The sequence below is a fragment of the Seriola lalandi genome, unplaced genomic scaffold (assembly GCF_002814215.2).
Source record: "Seriola lalandi dorsalis isolate HSWRI2012SDOR001 ecotype SW California unplaced genomic scaffold, Sedor1 jcf7180002054763, whole genome shotgun sequence".
NCBI classification, from domain to species: domain Eukaryota; kingdom Metazoa; phylum Chordata; class Actinopteri; order Carangiformes; family Carangidae; genus Seriola; species Seriola lalandi.
The window spans coordinates 733,808-759,586 of record NW_019525316.1 but is presented as its reverse complement, the minus strand read 5'-3'; the positions used below and the strand labels follow the sequence as shown (position 1 = coordinate 759,586).

General features: G+C 41.0%; 1 protein-coding gene across 1 annotated transcript in view; it reads left to right on the top strand.

Moving 5' to 3' along the window:
* Positions 1 to 25,571, top strand: part of ush2a (Usher syndrome 2A (autosomal recessive, mild)) — a 152,726-nt gene extending 127,155 nt beyond the window's left edge. Inside the window, exons 59-78 of the mRNA XM_087178958.1 lie at positions 7,078 to 7,159; positions 7,266 to 7,411; positions 7,862 to 8,203; positions 8,504 to 8,865; positions 8,986 to 9,355; positions 10,394 to 10,675; positions 10,801 to 10,970; positions 12,669 to 12,999; positions 17,399 to 17,605; positions 17,795 to 17,887; positions 18,409 to 18,554; positions 18,692 to 18,810; positions 18,945 to 19,043; positions 19,144 to 19,320; positions 19,771 to 19,854; positions 20,040 to 20,181; positions 20,982 to 21,069; positions 21,730 to 21,795; positions 22,944 to 23,144; positions 23,835 to 25,571. Of these exons, the coding sequence (XP_087035084.1) occupies positions 7,078 to 7,159; positions 7,266 to 7,411; positions 7,862 to 8,203; positions 8,504 to 8,865; positions 8,986 to 9,355; positions 10,394 to 10,675; positions 10,801 to 10,970; positions 12,669 to 12,999; positions 17,399 to 17,605; positions 17,795 to 17,887; positions 18,409 to 18,554; positions 18,692 to 18,810; positions 18,945 to 19,043; positions 19,144 to 19,320; positions 19,771 to 19,854; positions 20,040 to 20,181; positions 20,982 to 21,069; positions 21,730 to 21,795; positions 22,944 to 23,144; positions 23,835 to 23,924 (3,597 nt within the window). The 3' untranslated portion in view covers positions 23,925 to 25,571. The remainder of the gene's footprint in view (positions 1 to 7,077; positions 7,160 to 7,265; positions 7,412 to 7,861; positions 8,204 to 8,503; positions 8,866 to 8,985; positions 9,356 to 10,393; positions 10,676 to 10,800; positions 10,971 to 12,668; positions 13,000 to 17,398; positions 17,606 to 17,794; positions 17,888 to 18,408; positions 18,555 to 18,691; positions 18,811 to 18,944; positions 19,044 to 19,143; positions 19,321 to 19,770; positions 19,855 to 20,039; positions 20,182 to 20,981; positions 21,070 to 21,729; positions 21,796 to 22,943; positions 23,145 to 23,834) is intronic.
* The last annotated feature ends 208 nt before the right edge of the window (positions 25,572 to 25,779 follow it).

The window sequence follows — 25,779 nt, the reverse complement described above, 5'->3', positions numbered from 1 at the left end:
TTCTACAGTTTGCTTTCAGAGCCTCTACACCAGGATGAAGCTCCCAAGTGCTGGGTGCACTGCCCCTCAGCAGGCTTCTGGAGTTTGGCCAATCACAAGAAATTAACTTTTAGGGAGGGGGGCCCTAAAGAGCCTGGACCTAATATTGCCTGTTTCAGCCAGAGGCTCAACTGAGGGGTTGCATGACAGGCACTACGAGATACATTTTTTTTTTTTTTTTTTTTCACTGAGAATCATGCAAATCTACTCTAGTGGAGTCCCAGAATATAAATATAGAGTTGGAAATGAGCATAATGGATCTCCTTTAAAGAGCCAGTTCAGAATTTTGGGAAATATACTTAATTCACTTTCTTGCTGCGGGTTTGATAAGAAAATTGGTTCTACTCTCATATCTGTAGCCAACAGCCTGTTAGGTTAGCTTAGCATAAAGACTACAAACAGAGGGGAACAGCTAGCCTGGCTTTGACCAAAAGTAACAAATTCCACCTCTAAAGCTTTACATCTTTACATGGGGTTATGTACCAGACTATTTCTTGGCCGGGTGCAGTGATTTCAATGAGTCTCCGCTGGTTACCTGGTAACCTCACACTGGCAACAAGACTCTCAACAAGAAAGTAAAAAAAGCATTACAAAATGTCAAACAATTCCTTTAAGATTTATCTCCAATGCAGGTCTCAGAGGGGGACACAAAAACTGATGATCCAGTTCTTAGTTAGTGAAGACTAAACTAGGTTTGAGGCCATCATTTCCAATAATATCACAATTGTGCAGTCAGAATGTTCACATTTTATTCATTTTCTGTATTCCTTTTAGTTGTTGGTAAATATGTTTTTCACATTTGCTTTTGTTTTGTCTATCTGCACGTATTATTAACTTTAGCTCTGTCAGCTGCCGCAGTTTTCACATTATCATGAAAAGCAAAATGCTCCCCTCTTATTGCAATGATATCCATGGAAATGTATTTATCCTCAAGATAAAAGAAGAAAGATAAAAAAAGATCATATCCAGGCATCTTTAATTAGTGACATTATAGATTTCTGTCTGTAAATCTTTAGATAAAATAAGTTAATGACATGGAAACAGGACTGAACAGCAGCTTTATTCCTTCACTTGTTGCTTACTTTCTGCTCAGTTATCCTCTTTGCATCGCTTAACCACAGGAGCAGAGGATAGAGGGTGGTCACAGGAATAGGAATGACAAGGCTTTGCCCTTGCTCTGAGTGACACCCTTTAACAAATGAGGGAGAGACAGAGGAGTGGAGGGAAGAGAGGAATGCAGAGCTGAGTGCACAGAGGGTGAGGAGAGAGGGATGAGGAGGGTGAGAGTGGAGGAGGAGACAGGTGAAGAGAGGAAGGAAGGATTAGAGGAGAGGATAAGGAGACTCAGATGCAGAGTTCGTCAGGCCCTCGGCCTATCAGACCCCTTAGTTAGAGGTCTCCAACTCTGATTGGAGGGCTCTCAGCATTCTGCATAAACAGCCAAATAATCAGGCTGCAACACTACCTCCTTCTCCTCACTGCAATCTTTCTCTCTGTCTCCTCATCTTTTTCACAACTCCTCCCTCTGTCGCTCCATACTGTTCAGGCCTCCCTCCATTACTACATTTCCATCTGAGTTTTCTCTACCTCTGTCACAAATTACAGTTTTTATGTTATTCTCATCCACCATCTTTGCCCCCTCCATTCCCTCTTGTTCTTTCTCCCTCTCACTCTGTCAAGTGATTTTTTTTTTCAAGTGAGTTTAGTCTATATTCTCTTACTTTCTCAGTCTCCCTCTCTCTTCCTGCTCTCTCTCACACACTCTCTTTTGCTGGGTAATGACAGGTTGTGTGTTATTGTGTGTCTGTCTGTGAAGAGGCTACACCATCCAGTCTAGAGCTCTCCACTTGTCTTAATGGGTGTTTAGTACTGCAACCACGATATGATGGTCATCACTTTAGAGGAATGCTGAGTGTGTGTGAGAGTGTGGAGAGAGAGAGGGGGAAAATGAGTATGGTATATTTGTGATGTGTCCATTCAACTCTGGAGTAACATGTGTGCGTGCGTGCGTGCATGCTTGCGCGTGTGTGTGTGTGTGTGTGTTTGTTTTGGAAGTGGGCAGTATGTTTGACCATAGCCTGGAGGAGGCGTTCCTGCCAACCTCTCTGTCTGATGCTTTATCACAGCCTGGATATGAATGCAGAGTCTTTGTGTTTACGTTTGGTTGTCAGCATAATTTCCATCGATCGGTGGTGAGGGGTTTGAAGATGACAAGTATGTCAAAAAAAGGCTTTAGTATTAGTAAGATGCTGGTCTGTGTCTGCATTTTGGATGAGCCCTCCATCAAATGGAATTTCAAGATGCTTCCAGTCACATCTAATAAACTCATTGTTATGTTTCATTAATTTGTTTATGATTTCTGTTTTTCTGTTTTTAAAAAAAAAAAATCAAAAAATTAATTCCCTAAAATTAACCCTATATCAGTTTCCATTGATATCAGTTTTGTTCATCATGTCTACCCACCTGAATACATGAAAATGGCCAGATTAGTGCAGCATAGTGGCTTTTGTGTTCACATTTTGCTTTTTTACAGCCCTTGATTGGAAATTGATTGAACAAATACTCGTATTCTTTCCAGTTTTTGTTTGTTTATTTATTTATTTATTTTTACCAAACACATGCTTGCTCATTTCAATTTCAGGACCTATCTGGATTTTAAGCACTTGCCAGAATTTGTCCATTTGGCCACATAACACACACACACACACAAACACACACACACACGCATATATACACATCAAATATGCTGTTCCTGGGGTCTAGAACCGCCAAAGCCAATCATGGCTGTCCGTGTGAAGTGGGCATGCCTGTTCCAGACCCCTGCAGTCCCTCTCTATGTCTGTGTTGGCCACAGACAAACACATGCCTAATGGCACTCTCTCTGTGTGTGTGTGTGTGTGTGTGTGTGTGTGTGTGTGTGTGTGTGTGTGTGTGTGTGTGTGTGTGTGTGTCTGTGTGTGTGTGTCTGTGTGTTGCACGAACGTCTGTATGTGTCAGGGTCTGTCTAACGCACACTGACTAGCAGGGACACCCATGCAGGGCATTTGCAAACAGACACAGGGCAATTGTGCCAGCAGCATTGAATTAAGTGTGCACACATAAATACGTACGCATACACACACAAACTTGGCTTGAGAGCTTGGCATGGGGGGGCAAGAGAGCAGCGTGGGGTGCACTGGCTGACCTCAGAAAACTCCGAAAACAATTACTGCTCTCACAGGGCTGGTCAGTGCACAGCTTGTACTAATAGACTGGACTGAAGAATTGAATTGAACTGAACTGAACTGAATTGAATTGAATTGAATTGAATTAAATTGAATCGAATCATATCTTACCATGGCATGTTTTACCACACACTGAAAGAATTAAGACACATAAGAAAAGGTGAAACAGTATGGTGCTTTATAATCTCTCCAGGACTTAATATGACAGAGCAGAGAGGCTGTGGAGAGAAACACCCCTAAGGCCGACAAGTTGGACCCCATTCACCTATCAATAGGAATGTTGCTTTCATGGATGTTCTAAGGCACTTGCTTTACCTCTACTTGCATGTCTGTGTATGTATGTGTGTGTGTGTGTGTGTGTGTGTGTGTGTGTGTGTGTGTGTGTGTGTGTGTGTGTGTGGTATGAGTGAGTGAGAGACAAAGAGAGAGAAGAGTGCGTGTGTGTGTGTGTGTGTGTGTGTGTACGTGCATGCAAGTGTGTAGCCATATGCTAATGTTGGTCCGTCTCTCTGTCTCTGTCTCTCTGCGGGGCCCAGTGCTGGGGCCTTTGTGAGATAATCAGCATAATTCTTTTGACAAATACACATGGTTATTCTTAATTAGTATCACACACTGTCCCCCCAGCCGCACCCTGCCTCTCCACCTGAATATCACACACACACACACACACACACACACACACACACACACACACACACACACACACACACACACACACACAGATGTACAGTTGCACACACACTCTTCTAGGGACACATGGGTACAAAACAAGATGCAAGCAGATGTGGGCTTGTTAAGATACGTGCAAATGGACACACATAAACACCAGCATCGATATATGTGTGCAAGGTTCAAGAAACACAGATGCACACTGACCTTACACACAGAAACACACACACTGTCCAGAGGACCCCTGCTGTAGCTCAGCTCACACACCAAAGAGAAGACAGAACGAGGAAATAAAAGATTGAATAGATTGCTTCCTTGCCCTCAATGCTAAGTTGTGTTGAACCATGTAAGATCTGAGGGCTCTTTAATGTATAAATTAGCACAACCTCTTCCTGTCTCTTCTCTTCTTTCCCTATCACTGTCTCCTTTTCTCTCCTTCTGTCTTGTTTACACTTTACACAATCTCTCTCTTGACTTTTTGCTCCCCCTCTGTTCTTTTGCATTTGGCATGATTAACTAGTGACTTTGATCATCCACACACATGCACATGCTCATGCTCACTGGATTTAGGTTGACGAGAACATTTTCTTTTCATATCTTACGTTGTTGCTTTTCATGTGATCTTCATAGGTTGGCCATTTTTTCAAAATAGGCAGAACAGAAAAACCACCATTTATCAAACAGCTATTACTACCACAGTCCAGTTGTTGACAATGACTACAGCTATAATTTTACCTATGGTGCAGAATTGTGAAAATCCTACACTAGAATCATAAGTACCCATTGCTGAATTGCAGTCTAGCTCTAACTCCAAAATGGGAGACATGAACTGATAAGTATCGAAGGAAAACACTTAATAGGTCTACCTGTTTAATCTTACATACATCAAGGTCAGATGCTATATACTATACATAAAGTATAAATGTGGTATATATATGACAGAAACTTTACAAATATAAGGTTGGGAAATACAGTCTGTGTTGTGGTATTTAGTATTTTCTATACTCCAATGTGTTTATCTTCACAGCAGAGATTAGTGGGTATTTAATTTACCTTAACATTATTCATTTCATTATTTCTCCAGTGGTTTTGTGTGTGTGCGTGCATGCGTGTGTGTGTGTACATGTGTATGTATGAGAGAGAAATAGTTATTGAGGGAGCTGTTAATGTAATGTAATAGTAGTGTGTTTCAGTGTTACACCATTTGATTACTGTCTGTCTATGTGCTGGTGCGTGTGTGTGTGTGTGTAGTTAGTAGGCTGAGGTTGTGAATTTCATAGCTCTAGATTGTTGAGTATGTGTGTGTGTGTGTGTGTGTGTGTGTGTGTGTGTGTGTGTGTGTGTGTGTGTGTGTGTGTGTGTGTGTGGTGTAGCGTGGAGGCCGTTAATGTGGTGTGTTTCAGTGATAAAGTGTTTGAATGTATTGCCATCTAGAGGCGTGTAGCAGAGTCTCCATGCTCCTATAAAAGCTGCCAGCGCCAGATGCTGCTATTGACAATGTGCATATGTTAACCGCTTTATAGGCCACATGCCTCACATATTTCACTGGCTTTTAAGGTAGAGAGATCTCTCATTCTCGCTCACTTAATCTGTCTCTCCCTTTTGCCACATCTATCTTTTTTCCCTTCCACTTTAGCTTTCTCCCCTCTTTTTTTAACCATTCACTCAATCTCTCTCTGTCTTGCGCTCTCTCACTCCCCCTTCCTCGATCTCTCCTTTTTTATTTCCTTCGTCAGTTATTAACTTACTCACTCTCTTACTTTTGTAGTTCTCTACAGTTCTCTGACCTACATCGCCTTACTTACATATACTTCATTTCATTCTGATCTCTTTTTTCTTTCAGTCTTTATTTCTCACCCCCTCCAACCCTTTCTCTTTCCATCTTTCTCCACCCCTGTGTCTCTCTCATTGTGTCCCTCCCTCCCTCTCTCTACTGAGAAGAACTGTGATTTGCAGGAGGATTTAGCTAGTGTCTAGGGGCTTATTAATCCTATTTTACTGTGGATGAAAAACATGTTGGCTCCCAGACATGAAAACTGTGAATACATGCATTCTGGTTGTTGTTCAGACAGTTCATCCTTGGTGCCACGCTACGGTGATTTGTCAGGGTTTTCATTTGATTCAGTTTGAATTGGAGTCTTTTTGATCCTCTTGCTGCTGCATTGAAGTCAGTTACCAGTTAATCTCTTTACATATGCTTGCTTATGTGAAAGCATACAGTCTTGAACAGACACTTTAAAAAAAAACTGCAGAGTCAACATATAAAAAAATACAGCCTCCTATGTTGTGCATTCACACAAATTTTTTGACACATACACAGAGAAACATCAATCTCACAGCTGATTCAAAGCTCACAGTCATAGACAAACAAACAGGCAATGCCACATCCTGGAGCCCAGTGCTCCCTGACTACCATGTCATAGCACGCCAGGGCCTTTTGAAACAACAGTGTGTCTCTTATCAATTAGTAAATGTTGTTCCCACTGTATCATACACACACACATACACACTACCCTGTGTCTGCCAGGGTGTTGGGCTGGGTCCCACTGCCTAAAGCTACTGGCAGACACACTGTGTTTGTGTATGTTTGTGTGTGTCTGATATGAAAGGGTGCATGTGTGACATAAACACTCAATCTGGAAGCTTTGAATTCACCCATAAGGGACGGCGGTCTGCCTGCCAGTCTCTCTCTGTCTCTGCCACTTCTCTGGTGTCTACTTACTTTACCATGGCAGAGCCTGAATGTTGAAATGTTGATATCACAAATCCCATGTCATGTCATCTTAGCTCGCCATTGTTTCAGTGTTCCTTTTCATTCCCCATTTTAATGAGTAATGTGATGGTTTTATTCATGCAGGGTTTGTTTGTGTAACTAATTTCCTGACACTCTCTTCTTGCTACAGTGTGCTTCCCTGTTTCCCTTTCTGTCTCCACTCTTTTTTCTTTCCTTTTTTAACTCTTGAGCAATCATTCCATTGTCTTCCCTCTTTTCTCTCCAATATCTCCCCCTCCTCACGACTGTCTCCCTCTCATCCCTCTTTCCCACTTTCTCCTACTTTTTCCCTTTTTACTTTTCTTACTTCTTTGACCTTGTACTCTTTCCATCTCTTTGTATATCATACTTCACTTTTTCTTTCTCTCACAGGGTTCAGTCCTCGAAGCAACAGTCTTTGGCCTTGAACCATACAGTCAGTATAGTCTTCAAGTGGAAGCTGTGAACAGGGCAGGTATGTTGAATATGAATAATATCTCATTCAACCCATCAGGGATAAATAATATCAGCACCTGCCACTGAACCCCTCCATTGAGTCTAGATGTTTTGTAACCCTTCAGGCAGTGTGTCCAGCCCATGGGTAGGCATTAGGACCCTGGAGGCTTCTCCGGCTGGCCTGGCTAACTTCACAGTGGAGCAGAGAGAGCAGGGCAGGGCATTACTGCTTAGCTGGGATCAGCCACATGCTCCAAATGGAGTCATCACGGTACTTGCAGTTCACACAACAACAACAGTGAAAAAATAGTAGAAGATACAGTAGTAGCATCAGATAGATATCTATAATACAAACAGACACATATACTAAAGCCCACAAGTATACACAACATGAGGTATCAACTTACACAATTCAAAAGCTCATTTGCATACACATGGACGTACTTCACATACATGCTGATACACACTTCGTGCACAGCAATAGGCCTGCTCCTGAAGTCAGAACAGTCAAGCATACACACATTACCATATACTTAATCATTTTTTTCTGTCTAGCTTTGTTGTATTCTGGCCTCTCACCTGCTTCACGTCTTTATCTCTCCACTGTTCTCTGTTCCACTATGTCCTACTTTAACTCACCTACAATACCTCTTCTCTTCTTCTCCAACCGCTCTTAATACTTTTCTTTCCTCTTCGCTGCTTTCCCTCTCCTCCTTTCCAGATGTATAACTTGTACAGTGAGGGGAACCTGGAGTTCAGCGGTCTATCCCGCAGCTTCCTGTTTCGTCGCTTGGAACCGTGGACTAGTTATACTTTGACTCTTGAAGCTTGTACCTCAGCAGGCTGCACACACACCCCTCCTCAGCACATCACCACAGCAGCAGCTCCACCTGCTTCACAGCCTCCCCCCAGGCCTCTCTTCATTGGCCCAGACAATGTGTCACTTAGCTGGGGACCTCCCGCCCAGCCCAATGGGCCAATTGGAGAGTATATCTTACTTGGGAGAAGTCTGGAAGAAGTGGGGATGGGAAGCAGTAATGAAGAGGATATTGAAAGAGGAAAGGTGGGTGAAAATAAAGACACATCTCTGAAAGATATAGGCAGCGATATCTAAGTTCACAGGACAATAGCTGATAGAATACACAGGTGCACCCAATATCTTTAAACAGTTGAGTCTCTGGTTCCTGAACCCTGGTTCTGTTTTTATACCCAAGAAAGATATCATCATGTAAAAATACAGCAAATTTCAAACCAATCAGCATCTCTTGGTTTTCACCTTAAATGGCAGTTATTAAAAGAAAATTGTGTTGCTACTGTCCAACTTAAATCATCAACTTCAATCATCCACCCTCGTTTCCAACAGGTGCTCTTCAGAGAATCATCCCCACAACAAACTGACACCTTCTCGTATACAGTGAGCGGTTTGCGTCCCTGGACTCAGTATGAGTTCAGTGTCCGTACTGACAACCCCGCTGGGCACACAAGCAGCCCCTGGGTAACTGTCACAACAAGACAGGCTCCCCCTCATGGCCTAGCTCCTCCAACAGTGAGTCACCTCCATGGCCGGCCCAGTGAGGTGTTGGTCTCTTGGACATCTCCTTTGGAGCCCAATGGGGTACTTCAGTCTTACAGGATTCAGAGAAACGGTGTCAGTTTCTCATTTAGTTTTGACCCTACCGTCCTCAGCTACATTGATGAAGACCTCCTGCCATTTTCTACATACAGGTATTGCTTTCTTTCAAATGAACTATCCTAAATATTTCTGTGTGAGGCCTCCAAATAACCACCACAAACAAATATAATAATATTTTTAAAACCTTTGTTGTATTCTCTTCTTTTCTACAGCTACTCAGTCATAGCCTGTACATCGGAGGGATGCATCACCAGCCCTCATACAAACATCACAACCTTAGAGGCTCCACCTGCCACAGTGGAAGCTCCCAGAGCGGACACTGCCACAGCTAACAGTATAAACCTTTCCTGGAATAAACCCCTGACGCAGAATGGAGAGGTTACAGAATATGTGCTGAAACTGAACAATGAAGAGGTTTATCGTGGGAGAGACCTTAATGCAGTGGTGTCAGATCTGCAGCCTCACACATCATATCAGCTGGTTCTGTTGGCCTGTACCAGTGGTGGGTGCACCACCAGTGCCACAACGTCAGCTCTAACTGAGGAGGCTCCTCCCACTGGCCTGCGTCCCCCGACTCTTAAGGTGTCTTTGTTTATTTTTGACTTCCAATTAAAACCTCTGCTATTATATGTGCAATACTTAAATCTGTGGATTTCAGTCCAGAATGAATCAAAAGCAACTGGACTTGCTTTGCACTACCGAAAACATTTTCCCACTCATCCAAGATAATTTCACTTCAGTGAATAGATAGGATTGGAGATATCTCCAATATACAATGCTGCCCTTTCATCCCTTCCCAGGAGACTCAACAATCTAGCCTCCAAGAATAACAACTGTTCACAAGTGGCAGGTGACTCCAACGACTGTCGTTATAACACAATACAGCACTAACGAAGTCGAAACCAATTTTCCACCAACGACAGTCATGCAAACGACTGTCGTTGACACTTGGAGCACAAAAGGGAACCAGTGACATCATCATCCTTGTGAACGCCCACAAGAGGTTAAATACCTGGGTCTCCACACCAGAAAATAGGACCAGTCCTAGCCTGGTCAGATGCGTACACGAACTGATGAAGCCTCTTGGATGAGAGGTGAAACGTCTTCACAGACAAATAACCTAGTCCAGTTGTTTTCGATTTAAAAAACTCCTTTAGGATACTATGACCTGGACAAATGAGAATATACACAGGCTTAGTGAAACACTCATTCAGTAGAATAATTAAAGGTTTTAGGAATTTTACATCTGACACAAAACATATGCACTCAGTTGCCACTTTGTTAGATACACCAAACTAGAACTAATGCAGTCTAAAACAACAGCCTTCATGAAGGCAGGACTTGTCACAGAGGTGTGATTTGTCGTGCTGTTGAACCGTATGGCTTCATACAGAGATGTGTTTCTGTTATTTAGCCTACTATCATTGATATAAATGGGGCGGGCAAAATAATAGAAACATCTGTCAGCATTACACCATACAGTACAGATGGGCATCATGTGATCCTATCCGAAGCTGGTCTCTTGTCATATATTTGTTTTATCATTATTACTGCATAACTTTGAATATTGAATGCTGTTCAGAGATCTGTTTGATGTGACCATTGACTTTTCCTTTGAAGGTCACTGGCCCAGAGTCAGTGGAGATTACCTGGAGACCACCAGAGCATCCTAATGGCAACATCACAGGGTACGAACTCTACAGAGATAGTGAGGTCATCTATGTTGGCACAGAGACACATTACCACGACTTCACGCTTTTGCCAAGTGTGGAATATAGCTACGTTGTCAGGTCCAACAACAGCAAAGGTGCAGTGAGCAGTGCTGCAGCCTCAGCAAAGACTCACCCGTCAGCTCCTTCTGGTGTTGGTCTCCCTACATTGACGCCTCTGGGACCAAGCCAGGTGGGTCATTCATCTCTTCGGTCTATATTGTATGAGTAACAGCTAAATCGTGATATAACTAAAGCTGAGGTTTACCTTTGTACTGTCTTGAGAAGTTTTATGCTGTATGTTGTTTGTCTTTCCAGGTGAGAGTGGAGTGGAGTTCTCCAGTCCGTCCCAATGGAGACATTGTGAGTTACACTGTGTATCAAAGAGATCCAGTCCAGCTCAACATCACCAGCACTGTCTTCACTCCAATGGATAGTGCCTTTTCTGACCGACACACCACTCTGCATGGGCTGGCTCCTTACCACAGGTCAGCTAAAGAACAATTCACCACAGTTAACTTTTGGGCTATTATGCAGCAAAGTATTTCTGTTTATGGATTAACAGTATGTTTTATGTATTGTTTATGAGGTAGATACAGTATATATGTAGTCTTTTTTGCAAGAAGCTTGTGTAAATATATCTAAAGTAAATATATCTTGTTTATAATTACATTTTTATTGCTTAAAATGGTTGAGAGAAAAGTTTAACAACACAGTTACAGTTCCACATTTCCCTGTGTAGTACGTACTGCAGTGGAGGGAAATGTGCGGAACAGAGTGCCGTCTCTTGGTAACAAAAAACACTGGTTAACTCTTTAAATATCTCCACAATCCAGGGACTGTTGTACCACAGGTCAGCTATCAGAGCTGAGATCACTTCACTTTCATTGCAGTCAATAGATGGTGATATTTGACATATATTTTGAAATAATTACGCTGAAAGTGAGCCCATATAAAAAGGTGTAAAAGGACGGAAAAATAGGGATCAAAAAACAGCCAAGTGTGGTTTTATATATTGAGCACAATGATTTTAACAAAGCATTTTCTTCCACATGAAAGATAATCATAAATAAACATGCACATCATCATGGTGCAGTTTGTGCTGTTTTGTCCCGCACAAACTCTACATCTGGAGACATCTAAGCACTTAATAAATCAAAGGCCTGTTTGATATATTAGATACGAAAGCATTTAACAAATTGCAGATAACTTGATTTTGTGAAAACAACCCGTCAAACATGCTGTCAAAAGGACAGCATCAAGACTGTCGCGGTTTAAGAAAGTGGGAAATAGAAAAAGAGAGAGAAAGAGCATCGACCTTGAGTCAGTGACAATGTATCTATCACTGTCTATGAGACAAAGACAACAGTGTAGCAGATGTGTGTGCCTGTTCCGGTGTGTACATATCAGTGTGCATGAATATGTTGCTGTGTATGTGTGTATGTGGTAATAAGATTCAGATAATAAAAGCTCATCAGCCTTATCATCTAAAGATCGCTCCCCCTCTCTCTGATGACCTTCTATCCTTTCAACTCATCTTCATTCCCCTCTTTCTCTATTCCTCCCCCTCTTTCCCCTCTGTCATCTCCTTTATTTCACTCTTTCTCTAAAAACACAACAATGTCTTTAAATTAGTTACCACATAAAGTCGGTTCTTGTTTTGTAGTCTGACAAGGCTCAATGGACATGTGGTTGAATTAAACTTAATGGCTTCTCATGGCTTCTGTTAAATACATTATTTTGAGCTGTAATTCAGTCTTCGAAACTTGGAAAATGTGGTTGACATGGTTCTGAAGGCAATGTCAAAAACTCCTTTACTGTCCACTAAAATCCATTTCTAAATAAATCTGGCACAAGAAATAAGATTTGTGGCACTGTTTTTGTACATATACACTAGCACCTAGTTTAAATAGGGTTAGGGTAATTGCAGACTGAAGTTTGGGAGTTTCAAGAGAAAGCAAGTCAGATCATCATTTATGAACTCAATATAGTTTGCTGATTTATACAATATCTGGTTAATTGTTGGCATATTTATTTATTTATTTTTTGATTAAACTCATGTGCAAGCTTTAATCACAGTACACTGGTATCATGGTTTGTGTGTGCGTGTGTGTGCGTGTGTGTGTGTGTGTGTGTGTGCGTGCGTGTGTGTTTGTGTGCGTGCGTGCGTTCGTGTGTGTGTGTAGGTATGAGATGCGGGTGGAGGCTTGCACAGCGCTGGGCTGTTCCTCCAGTGACTGGTCATCTATACTCACTCTGGAGGCTCCCCCTGCTGGACAGACAGCACCGCTGTTAGACCTGCAGCCTGACGAACACACCGGCCTACAGACCACCTTCCTGCTCACCTGGTCCCCTCCAGTTCAACCAAATGGTAGAGTCCTGCATTATGAGGTGTACCGCAGACTGGACCATACCACTGATACCCACAGAGGCGATGCAGCAGCACTTGTCTACAGGAATGTCTCCACTGTATACAAAGACGAAGGACTCCAGCCGTACACTCTATACCAGTATCAGGTATAATGCTGTGTGTGTTTGAATGTGTTTGTGTTTAGAGAAATAAAATACAGCAAACACGTAGTAACTAGGTTTTACTATTAAAATTGAACAGATATAATATTTATCCAGATCTGAGAGGAAATGGAAACCAATCCTTGGGTAGTCATTAAAGCAGAATACTATTGGATTTTGATCCAAATTTTATGATGCATCCTTGAGGTTTTCAGCAGTAGAAAGGATAGAGAGAGAGAGAGAGAGAGCGCGAGCGAGAGAGAGAGCTAGTTGACTTGTTTTCAAATTTCATGGATATTGTTTATTTTTAAGATTTTCTTTTTTTGGATAAAGTAAGATCTACAAAAATCCTTTAAGAACTAGGATAACAGAAATAGTGGGTTCTTCATAATATATATTCTCATATACATATGTATTCACACTCACACCTACGGAAATGTTTATTCATTTTTGTCCTCTGCAGTGGACATGGGAACAAATTAAAATGTTTTATTGTGATCCCTGAACCTCATTTGGAGATGAGATCTGATGTGACTGACACATCAGAAGATATAGCCTGTTTTCAGATTGAAAGAAAAGAAAGAAAAGTTCAGTCACACACACAAATGCATACATCTCAGCTGATATAGTCATCCATACATGCCAATGTACACAGACATACACACACAAACACATAAGCCAAGTAATCAGGCAGGTGTTAAATGGAGGGGTCCATATTCATGCTGTTGTGCTGTGCATTGGTACGCTAATTGACAGGCTAGCCCTTTGGAAGCAACAATAACATTAGCATTTCTGCCTGTCAGACATACGAGCCGAGACCAGAGAACCTGAGTAATTGATTGAGTTTGCCTGATTGTGGTGCCGTCTTTATTTACGAGGGTCCTAATTTATGACAGGAGGAGGGAGGGAGGGAGGAGCTTTGGGAGATGACGGGCGGGCAACAGAGCCATTAATCACTGGGCCCTCAGAGCACCCACTTCCTGATTACCAGCCAACCAATCGAATTAACTGTTAGCCCCCTTGGTAACAGAGCTTGTATTGGAAAGACCTTTTAATGGTGACCGCTACACGTCCCCTGAGGATGTGCCAGTGGGGGATTGGGGTACGTGGACAAGGTGGTGGTATGTGTCTGTTGTACATGAGCACATGTACACAGTAGTGCTCTTGTTTGTGAGTGTGTGTGTGTGTGTGTGTGTGTGTGTGTGTGTGTGTGTGTGTGTGTGTGTGTGTGTGTGTGTGTGTGTGTGTGTGTGTGTGTGTGTGTGTGTGTTTGTGTCAGATGCAAAGAAGCATTTTTGGACATATGATTTTAAGTTATTCTCCATGCCATGCACTAGGTTGTCTGTCCATCTACAGAACTATCCGTCTGCCTGGCTTTATTTTTATTTAGCTGTTAATCTGTCTTTGTTCCTATCTGACTCACATCCTTTCTCTGCCTGTGTTTCAGGCGTACACAAGGACGATAAGTCAGTTCAGTTTAGCACACCACAGTGCAGAGAGAGAAATCATATTAGGCTAATTACACTGGGTCATAAGCTCCTATTGACAGCTTTATGCTTGGTTTTAATTACTGCCCACTTTCACACAACTTAGCCCCTTCACCCCAAGTAGATGCACCCGCCAAGTAGCCCTGTTGGCCTATCAGAGTGCTCAAATCAATTCCGCAGTACAAGCGTCCAATAAAAGAGCTTGAATACTGTCTGGAAGTTCCCTGAAGTCGTTTGTTGCCATGGCGGCTCATTTGCTGCCATGGCAGCTAACAGGGTATATTTTTATTTTGTGTCCGTTAAGCCAAATCATGGCCCAATAGGAGAGGAGGGGAGAGAAAGCAGTAAAAAGTCTGTAGATGATATAAGGATGAAGAGATGAGCACTGGATCAAGGGCAAGGTGATCTGGGCTGACTTTAGTTTTGAACTTTTTCTCTCTCTTCTGTTGATGTGGCACAAACTTCTTAATCAAGTCCAAACCCTTGCGTCATGTTGAGGCTTGAACTGTGTTGCTACTTGGGGAAGAACATGGTTGTTGCTGGGTAGGAATATTTTATTGCTGCAAGTTATAATTCTTATGATGGCAGAAGCAAATTGAATTGAAACTATTTTCAGCAACAAGTCAAGTCACAGTTACTGTGTAGAAACTACATGATGTATGCCGTAGAAAACCTTTTGTAATAGAAAACCTAATGCTAATGCACTTTTTATTCCAGGTTTTTAACCAGAGATTTCGTATCCTTCCTAAGGGCTCAGTTCCATTAATATGCTGCTGCAAATGTGATTACAATAACAGCAATAGTTTGTTTATCACAGGTTAACAAAGTTACAATAAAAGGTACAAACAAGACATTGTTAGTATAATTACTGTAGATCTAATTGGTTATATACAGAAGAAATGAGAACTCAGTTCACTCAGTTATTTGTGATCCAGAATCACCTAATCTCTGTATTGCAGGACTGTACAGCCATCATTTTGATAGATACTTAAAACCAACAATATTATGAGCATAGTTTTAATGTCAAACAAATATATGTTTCATTTTTGACCATTTATGTAATTGTCAGTTGTCTCACACCCATTGGAGACACACACACACACACACACACACACACACACACACACACACACACACACACACACTCACTCACACAAACACAATGGGCTCATTTCTCACTGCCGTTAGCCACACACTTCTCTTTGACCTTTCTTTATCAGAGTGACAGCATGCCCTTTACCTAACGTACCCTCTTCCCTCCATCCCTCCTTCTCACTTCCTCACACAGGCGCCTGTTCTTTCCTTCATTCTTCTTCCTGCCATCCCTCCCACTGTCCCCCTCTCTTCATCCACCACACAACATTATATACAATGCCCCAAAAGGAAGATATTGTAATACATGAACACAGAAAAGGTTAGAGGACTGACTGTATGACTGTGTGGTCACTAAACTTGAACTTAATCTTGATTTTTACATATATTTGCATGATTACACTCTTTTGATAAGACAAAGTTGAAGTGTTTGTATTTATATTCTGGCTGCTTACAAGATTGCATATAAAAGCAGTAAATCACCGTGTAATAAAAATATTTCCCTGACTATACGCAGATCATTCTACTGTGTAGACTTTGATTCTATGTGGTGCACCAGACTTGTGTAGCCTATACTAATGCACATTAGGTTGTATACCCATTTTATTGGATACTGGCTCCGTGCTGCAACTGTTCAGGCTGTTTGACTGGTGTATATTTACATCCAACTTAAAGAGTAGGACCTTAGATTTTACAAGTCGTTTTGGTTGTTGTCATTGGGAAGAATCAACTTTTTGTGTAAAACTATTATGGACAATACAGTAATCTATTCAATGGGTATGCTGTTGAGGCAAAGTTTGGCATATATGAATATATATTTTTTAATGTTGGAGATGTCTTTGTGTACCACCATCAACTAAAGCCAAGAGGGTAGCACTAAGACGTTGTCTGTGTCAGTGTAATCCTATCTGCAGAACTAAACTAAATCTCACTGCAAGCAGCAGGAGTCACGAAATTACAAACCAGCACCAAGCTCAGAATTTCTCCTGGTTCCTCTCCTTGTGTCATGTCCACCCTTCCTCCAGTCCTCCTCCTCCCTGTCCCCAGTCTCTCCATCTTCCATTCTTCTTTCCCCTCTCCCATCTCAGTCCATCTGTGCTGTCACTTAGATCAATCAGTCTGATTGATCACAGCCTAATTGACTATTATTGAGGTTAATTCAACTCCTAACACACTTGCATGCACACGCATGCAAACAAAACTCACGATCACAGACGCAAACAATAATCACACACATATATACACACACACACACACACACACACACACACACACACACTTTTCAAGACAAAAGCTCAGACCCATCCATCTGCCTTCTGCACTACTTCTGACAGGCTACAGATGACTTACACATGCAAATCTCAACCCGGCCTGACCCTGTGCTGTGTACACCGTCTAATTATACCCAACACAAGAGCACAAATAAGATTACTGTTTACGTGTGTGTGTGTGTGTTGTGTGTGTGTGTGTGTGTGCGCGTGTGAGAGAGAGAGTGAGAATAACTCCTTGATGAAGGTGAAAAGTAATTGTCATGCAGATATGTTGGTGTTGGGTTGCATGGTGAAAAGGTTTTGCTCTCACTGCTGATGGTGGTTTTGATGGATGGTCCAATGAATTGCCTTATATCCTTTTGTTGGTCTGGTGGAAACTGGTAATTATGAGAAGCCTTCATCATGAAGAGTTAATAAAATGCATCTAAAATCCTGTGATGGAAGAAAAAAGTTTGTCTGACTCACTTTGTCATGTGTTCCCTCGCTATTATTTCCCATCAGTTCAGTCTGGTTCAGTCTTGATATTATTGACTAATGTGAAGTTTTGACCGACAGGTGTGGGCAGTGAATTCAGCTGGTCATACTGGCAGCCCATGGGCCAATGGGAAGACAGGATCTGCCCCACCCAAGGGTGTAGGCCCGCCTATTTTCCTGCGTGTTTCAGCCACTTCAGCAATTGTGGACATCGCCCCTCCAGTTCGACCCAATGGGATTGTTAGCCTTTACAGAGTGTTCTCAGTGAACCACAACAACCTCACTCTGGTAAAGCACATAACACTGCAGTTAATAATTTACTTAATGCTCTTCTTCAATTTTTTTTTTTTACAACTACACTGCCTCTTCCTCACCCTCACATACTGTTTCTCCTTCCCCTCTAACCCACCCACTAATTCTCTCATGATACTACAGTGACCTAAAATGTAAACTTACCTCATTATCCCCTTCTTGTAGCTCTCAGAGGGTACATCCCATCAGCAGACACTCCATGGTTTGCGTCCTTACACCCAGTACTGGGTAGTAGTAGAGGCCTGCACTTGTTATCAGGTAATTACTAGCAGCATTACTAGCAGGATACTAGCACTGGTGTCACACTAGTGTTTCCAAACTAGTACAGTGAGCCAGTCCAGTAAAAAAGAGATATAATGATAGTTAGACTGAGGAGGATAGTCAGTTTAAGTTTGTATTCACACCTTTCTTGTAAAGAAAGAATGGTCACCACTTTAAATAGCTTCACTGATTTGCAAAGGAATTACTTGACAGGGTAAATGTAGATTAAATTGTTACAGTCAGACTGCCTCATCAGCTCTTTTACAGTTATCACACGTAACTGTTACTCAGAACGGTCTTCAAATAGCTATTTAGTACTTTTACCAAAGTATTTTTTGACAGAAGAAAATGTACCTCCACTTGAGTGATATTTATGTGATGTGATGTGCTCGCATTAATAGCAACATTTTTACTGGAAAATACCTGAGGGTACATGTTGTGTATATACTTTTTCTTTTTAAATTCTGCCTGGATACTGTACTCGTACACTTATGAAAACGATAAATCTTTTTTTTCAGTGCTGTAGCCAGGGTCCACTAGGTGAGCTTCACACCCTGACTGCACCTCCAGCCCACCAGCCCCCTCCTCGTCCTGTTACCCTGACCTCCCGCTCTATTCAGCTGGACTGGGACGAGCCTCTGGCACCTAATGGAGTCATTGAGAGGTGAGTAGACACCATAAAAAGTTAACATTAGGAAAAACTATTTGCACTCAGAGTTCATTAATGAGTGAGACGGACTACTTGAACAGATACATGTACCATCATTTAATTCTCACTCACTCTCTATTTTCTGTTTCCAGCTGTGAGCTACATCTCCGATCATCTTGCCCACAGCCCCCCCAGCCTGTACCTCTGCCTTGCATTGAAGGAACAGTTGAAATCTGTTTTTTTGGAAAAAGGCGAAGCTACAATGTAACAGGTGAGTTATAGTGCCGTCCAGATATTTTTAAAATTTGTGATGACACAAAGATGTCCTGACATACTTTAGAATAAAAATATCGCTTTTGATAAAAGTATCTGCCAAATGAGTAAATGTAAATGTAAACTGTGCAGGTCTCCAACCATACTCCACCTATGAGCTGAGAGCTGCCTGCTTCAACAACATGGGCAGCACTGCCTCCAACTGGACAACTGTTACTACACTCAGTGAAGGTAACAAACAGCAGAGCCCACAACCCTCACCAATAACCAGTCATAAGAAACATAAAAACCCATCCACTGTTTCTCTTATCCTCTCTCTCCCTCCCTCCAGCTCCAGAGTATGTGTCTCCTTTCTCAGTGGGCAGTAATCTGACAGTCATTTGGCTGGACTGGGCCGCGTCCTTCTCCCTCAACGGATACCTGAAGGAGTATAGTGTCACTGAGAGCCAGCTGAGGGTCTATACTGGCTTCTACAGCTATCTCCATATTCCACGCATCTCACAGAAAAGTGAGAGCATGCATATACCAAACACACACATACATATCCACTCATAAATGTATACATGTCATAGTCATTTCTAAGTGTCTACCGCTACAGACGTAGATATGATTACTTTAACTCATTCCAGTCCTTAAGCATTAGTGTAATTACCATTAAAGGATAAAATATTGTGTAATTAATTAGCTCAGAGAATAGAAAGTTGCCCTCACAGACTGAGCTGCAGTTATGAGTTGAGAGAGTTGGAGTGTTGACAGGAGAAGCATCCAGAAGTGACTGTAAAGAGTAGTAGTTTTGCCTCTGATTAGAACCACTAGAGTAAATGTTTTTCATTTCAAGTATTAATTTTGGATATATAAGCAGCCTCACAGCGCCAACTCTACATATGTAATCTTTTACCTCCACTTCAACTTAATACTGTATGTTCTTCTGCTCCATATCTCTCTCTGTTCTTCTCAGCTCTTTTATTTCAGGTGACTTGTACCACAAACAGTGGCAGTGCCAGTACTCCCACCATCAGATACAGCCCTGCCACAGGCCTCGGTAACACACACACACACAGACACACACACACACACACACACACACACTACTAGAGACAGTCAAACTTGAAGCTGAATATAAGACAGCAATTCAGGAATCTGTCTCTTATGTCCTCTTCTGCAATTCAGTGAAACTTTATGGGCATGATGTTTTGACACAAAATGTTGTGTTCTGTCTTTCTGCAGATCCTCCTGAGCCTGAAGACAGTGGTACACAGGGTGTCAGCATCTCAGCAACCCCAGTTTACTCTGAGCTGTGGTTCATCCTGCTGTTAGCGCTGCTGGGTCTCTTTCTGCTAGCAATACTGCTGGGCCTAGTGCTACAGAGGTATTCTGAAGTAATGTGTAGTATGCAAAAGATTTAAGACACAAAAAGAATAGAATTTCATCAGGTACTTCAAGTACTCTGCATTTGTTAATATATTATAAAACTGCACTAATACATAAAACTGAGCATAACTTAGACATGTCTTTATAAAACACAGCACACTCTATGTAAAAACACAGACAATTTGATCTGAACAAGAATATAATAATTTTATTTATAGAACGCTTTTCAAGCAACAAGCACAAAGTGCTTTCCACAGATGAGAAAAACATTAACAATTAGGGACAAGTTCAAGAGATAAATAATGAAAAGCATGTGGATATACTGTTCATGCAAACATACACATATATATATACATATACAAATATGCTTATCCATATACACACGTACACACGCAAACAAAAACTCTCAATGAAAGAAGATAAGAGATAAAAACTCTGAATGATAAAAATAGCTCCTGGCCCCATTCTATTAAAATAAGTTTTAAGAAGAGATTTAAAGGCAGCAACAGAGTTAGCTGACCTGACGCTCAGTGGAAGGCTGTTTCAGAGCTGAGGAGTCAGTACTGCAAAGGCTCGATCACCCTTTGCTTTTAACCTGGACTCTGGAATAGTTATGAGACCCAGATTAGCAGACCTGAGGAGCCTGTTCGGAAAGTTGGGTGTAAGGAGTTTGGTTATGTACTCCAGCATCAGACCATTCAGAGCCTCGTATATGATTAAAGCACACAATCTAAGAGAAACTGGGACCCAGTGCAGTTGAGAAGAAAACAGTGTTAATGATTTTTTCCTCCCCTCCAGAGCCCTGAGGAAGAATCCGTCAGCCAGAGAGCGCCCTCCACTGGTCATGCTTCAGAAGAACAGGAAGGCTGGGGGAGAGACGTACATGGTGAGAGGGGCAGAGAAACAAGGCGCTCAGAGAAAGAGAGAGTGACAAGATGGCTGAAAGGGGAGAAGACAGAGAGAGGTAGTCGGGGTTACAAAGAGGATGAAGAAAAGTTTAGTACTAAAAGAGACTGTATTTTGTTTGATTCCTTGAAATCACTCGGTGACTGAATCAAAACTCCATTTTCTGCATATTGTACATATTTAAAAAAAAAAAAAAAAAAAAAAAAATCCTCTTTCCAAATGCAGCTGTGACTTAATCTTATTTCTGCCAGAGGGGGATAAAACAACTACTGTCACTGCAACGCTGTTTGAAGAATAGAAATTAACTTGCACATGTGCGCAGCATCATCTGATACATTACAACACAAGTGTTGAGACGTCATCCCATTTTATCACGCAAGTTAACTATTCCCAGTAATTGACAGTAACTGCTACCAGAGCAAAACTCAAACTAAACTTTCCACCTTTTTCCATTGGTTAATTCAGTTTATTAATTCTTTCTCCCACATAATAATTTTCTGATTTCATTCTTTTTCATTTGGTGTCAATCTCTCCTTCTCTGTTTTTTTTTCTTTTATATGTTTTCTCTAAGTCCCTTCCTCAATATACTACTTTCTCCATCCTCTCTCTCTATTTCTCTCTCTCTCTCTCTCTCTCTCAGAGGCCCTGTCCTGAGCTGTGCTCTAAACATCACTCCAGCTGTGTGCTCCTCCCCGATCGCCACACAGTAAGATTGTCTCCCAGTATTTTATTGTCAAAACCTTAAATGCTTATTTTATTGTCCCCCTGCAGTTTGACACTGTAGCAGACTGTGTTGAGATCAGCAACATTATACTTAAAAGCTACACTGTGTACAATGAGGTATGGGATTGTGAATTTTTGTGGGTGCCTTTGTATGCATGTCTGTTTTGTTTGTGGATGCATGCTATATTTTTTTGTGTGTGCATACCCCACACCGATAAAGGCCTTTGAGAATGAACAAAGACAAGGTGCGTGTTTTGTGTTCACATCAATAAGTACAAGAAGATACGTGTGAATTAGATATTATTAAATTAATTATTAAATTACAGTGGTTGGTTCATCTCGATTTGTAAAGGTTAGACATTTTGTAGAGTCTGTAAGTTTGTTCTCACATACGCTGTTGACTTTCTATATGCAACAAATAAAGTAATCTGATACATCCAAATTTTATAGTAGGAACCATAATTTCAATTTTATTGAAAAGTGCATTGTCTGTAAACTTTATCTTAATCCTGTTCTTTCTTTTATGGTTCAAGCTTAATTGGCTCAAAGTGTTGTGCTGTGTTTTTGTTCATGAACAAATGTAAAAAAAAAAAAAAGATTTTACTCTGCCCCTCTCCTGTTTGAGCTAAAGGGCCAGTCTTTGCAGACTAGTGCCCCCTGCTGATTATTGATACTATGACAATGGCAGCTAATATGAATTTAAATTCAAACAGTAATTCAAATGTAATATTATGTTGTTATATACTATCGTCATTTCAAATAGATATTTTCCTGTGCAGAGGCAGCAGAATCAAGACCCTATATGTTACATACAGAGTTGTATTTGAGCTTTCATGATAATGTTTAACTTGTTTTATGTCTTATTGTTTTTAAGTAATAGAAACGTATCTTGGGTGGAATTGCAGTTAAAAAATTATAGCAGGCATTTTGCACGTTTATCCAATAAACCATAGATAAAATTATGTTTACCTTACACAACTGCCCACCATTTTTCAGACAGTGAACATCATACCTGTTTTCTTAATCAAATTCAGGTTGTTGTGGTAATGGAGTGTATATTTAAAACTACAGCATGCACTGAAATATGGTTAGCAGTATTATGAAGTATTTGATTTGTAATCTGTTTCATAGGGACTGACAGACACAAAGATAGTCGGCAGCAGCTCACGGTTCAGCCCCATGTCAGTCGTGCGGGTCCCCAGCCAAACAGACCTCAGTCAAGCCTACTCCCAGCATTCCCTGCACCGCAGTGCCAGTCAACTGATTGACAGGAAGTCACTGATGATGGAGGAAGGAAGCTGGGACAACCCAGTGGGACATGATTCTGGGCTGGTGAGGATAGAAACATTTTAAAATTACAATTACATTACAATTACAGTAGAGTGCAGTGACTACAATACAGGCAGACTTTGTTTTCTAATTACCAGCCCTGTTAGGAGCACCAGTACTACCACAAATTGGCACTTTTACTATTAACTCTGGGGGTTATTTAGAAGGATCTGAGAAATAATCTGTGGGACACAGTATCACTGGACCACAGAATTAAATAAAAGACCCTGCTTTGGATTGTTCACTGGAAAACTGGCTTGCTTATTTCACCTGTCTTTACCTGATCTCTGCAGATTGACACTCAACACAGACTTATAGCCTTTAACTTAATAAAAAAACAAATTGAGAAAAGTATCAAAGACAAGACAACTGCAGAGCAGCAGAGCAGCACAGGTGAGAAACAATTGCCATCAATCTCATATAAGAAGGAGTATCCGATCAAAATACAATGCAAACTATTCAAACTACAGCAAGCTGTAGTATTTCAGTCTGTGTATGTTTTGTACGAGTTGATTTAGTATAACCTCAGAAGGACAAAGCCTTTGAAGTGAACTACATTGTGCACTGAAAGAATATGCAAAATCAAAATGCCTGTAGTGAAAAAAAGTCTCTTTTTCTCACTGAGCTCACAGGTTGTATATTACAGATCTTCTCATTGACTCCAATGTTGTGACTCCTTTCATTTTCTTTCAGTATGTGGAGGAAGATGAGTTTGTGGACGCCATCAAGGCTTTAAGTTCTGTGAAAAGGGAACATACCATGTTCAGTGACACTCATCTTTAAGACAAGATCCCGACATCTAATCAGGTATCACAGTCACAATTCAGAACTAGATTCAGTCCCAGACGCTAAAATGTTCATTCATGTTATTCAATGTTGGCTGAGGACAGACAGGACTATTTGGCTATAGTCTTGAAAGTCTTGAAAAATACTGGAATAGAAAAATTGTTCAGCATTGATGACCAAATTACTTTTCATTTTAATAATGTTCCAAATGCAGTGGGAGAGTGTTAATAATAATTTAATAATGTACCAAAATCAGTGCACACAGATATGGAGCCAGTCAATTGTGATTGTGTGGGTTGTGAGTTAAAAAGCTACAGTATCTGGTTTGACTGTATATCTGTACATAGATCTGGATTGTCATTATACAATTCGTTATATCTTAAAACCCTGCTCAGATTAACGAAAACATTCTTCGAACGACTTAAACACTGCAAGAGTGTTCAGGGTTTATTAGGATTTGCTGTTTCTGCTTGCCAAGTGTTTGTAGTTTAGTTATTTAAAAAAAATGCAGAAAGATCAGCTATAGCAGGTTAACTTCTCACTATTAGGAATCAAGCTAGTCTAGAAAACATTTAATGTCAAAGGTTTCAGTCACGTCCTCTGCTTCGACAAGCTGTTGTGCCTAGTAAACTTAAAAATTATTAATAACAATAGCCCTTTAGTTGTAACAAGACAAATGGCCTTGGTGTTAGTTTTATTACAAAAAATGCCAACTACTGTTGTTTTTTTTGGTTTGTTTGTTTTTTTCCCCTCTTAATGTTTTAGATGTGGCTGGGAATCACAGATGTGCTGTTTTATTGTTGTGATCATGTGACCTAACTTGAAAGCCCTATCTGAGATTTTATTGAACATATCAGTTGTGGACAAACACAGTTTACGTTTAAATGTAGAAGGAAGAAGACATAACGAAATTAAGCTTTGTGCAACTGTAGTGAAGTTGAATGTCTGCATTTAGTCAGTGGAATCCAGAGTCAGTGTTGTTTAACAGACATTTTTCATCCTTGTATCGTGAGCACAATCATCTTAGGAGTGAAAATATATCTGCTGTGTCCTGTTTTGTTTTAGTAGCAGGAATGAAACAGTAGTTGTCTCTCAATTCAGGGGCCACAACCGTCGAATGCTGCATTTGAAGACCGATTGTGTCACAGCGGCACAATGCTGCGAAGGATCCACCTGTTGGATTCTTCACAGGCCAATCTATCCCAAGATTCATTGTGTGCCAGTGCAGTGATGAATCACTTTTCAAGAAGAGAATAGGTGCAGTCTGCAAATACATCAGTGGCCGAGGATAAATAGGAAATCCTCCGTAGACGAGACTGTCTCATTTCAGTTCAGCCTTCATGTTCAATTCAGCCTTCGGAGGCCCCGCCTTTGTACACCATGTCGTCCGAAGGGTGCAACCCCTGAATTAGGACACAGCTAGTGTTTATATTTTGATTCCACAGGTTGGGCCTTTAATTTTTAGAGCAAGCTAAACATCAAGGATACAGTATTTATCAGGGCTATGTTGAATTTCTGTGTCATATTGATGGGTTCTCATGTTTTTGTGTACAAAATTGAAGCCTACTGTATTGTTATATATCCTTTTCTTTTTTTTTAAACTGGCAGTATTATTTATGGTTGTTCTATAAAAAGTCTTATTTATGGATGTTTCATTGATCAGTGTTTGTGTTTTTCTGGTAAATTATACAGTTTCTTTACTTGAAACATACTTGATTATTAACACTTCACGTACAGTTTGCACTCGTCCTCAAAGCAAGCAGTTTGCAGCACAACTGTGTCCCCTCTTAAATTTCTCTATCGTCTGCAGACATTGTTGTCCATGTCCTGTTGCTCATTGGGTTATTCAAGA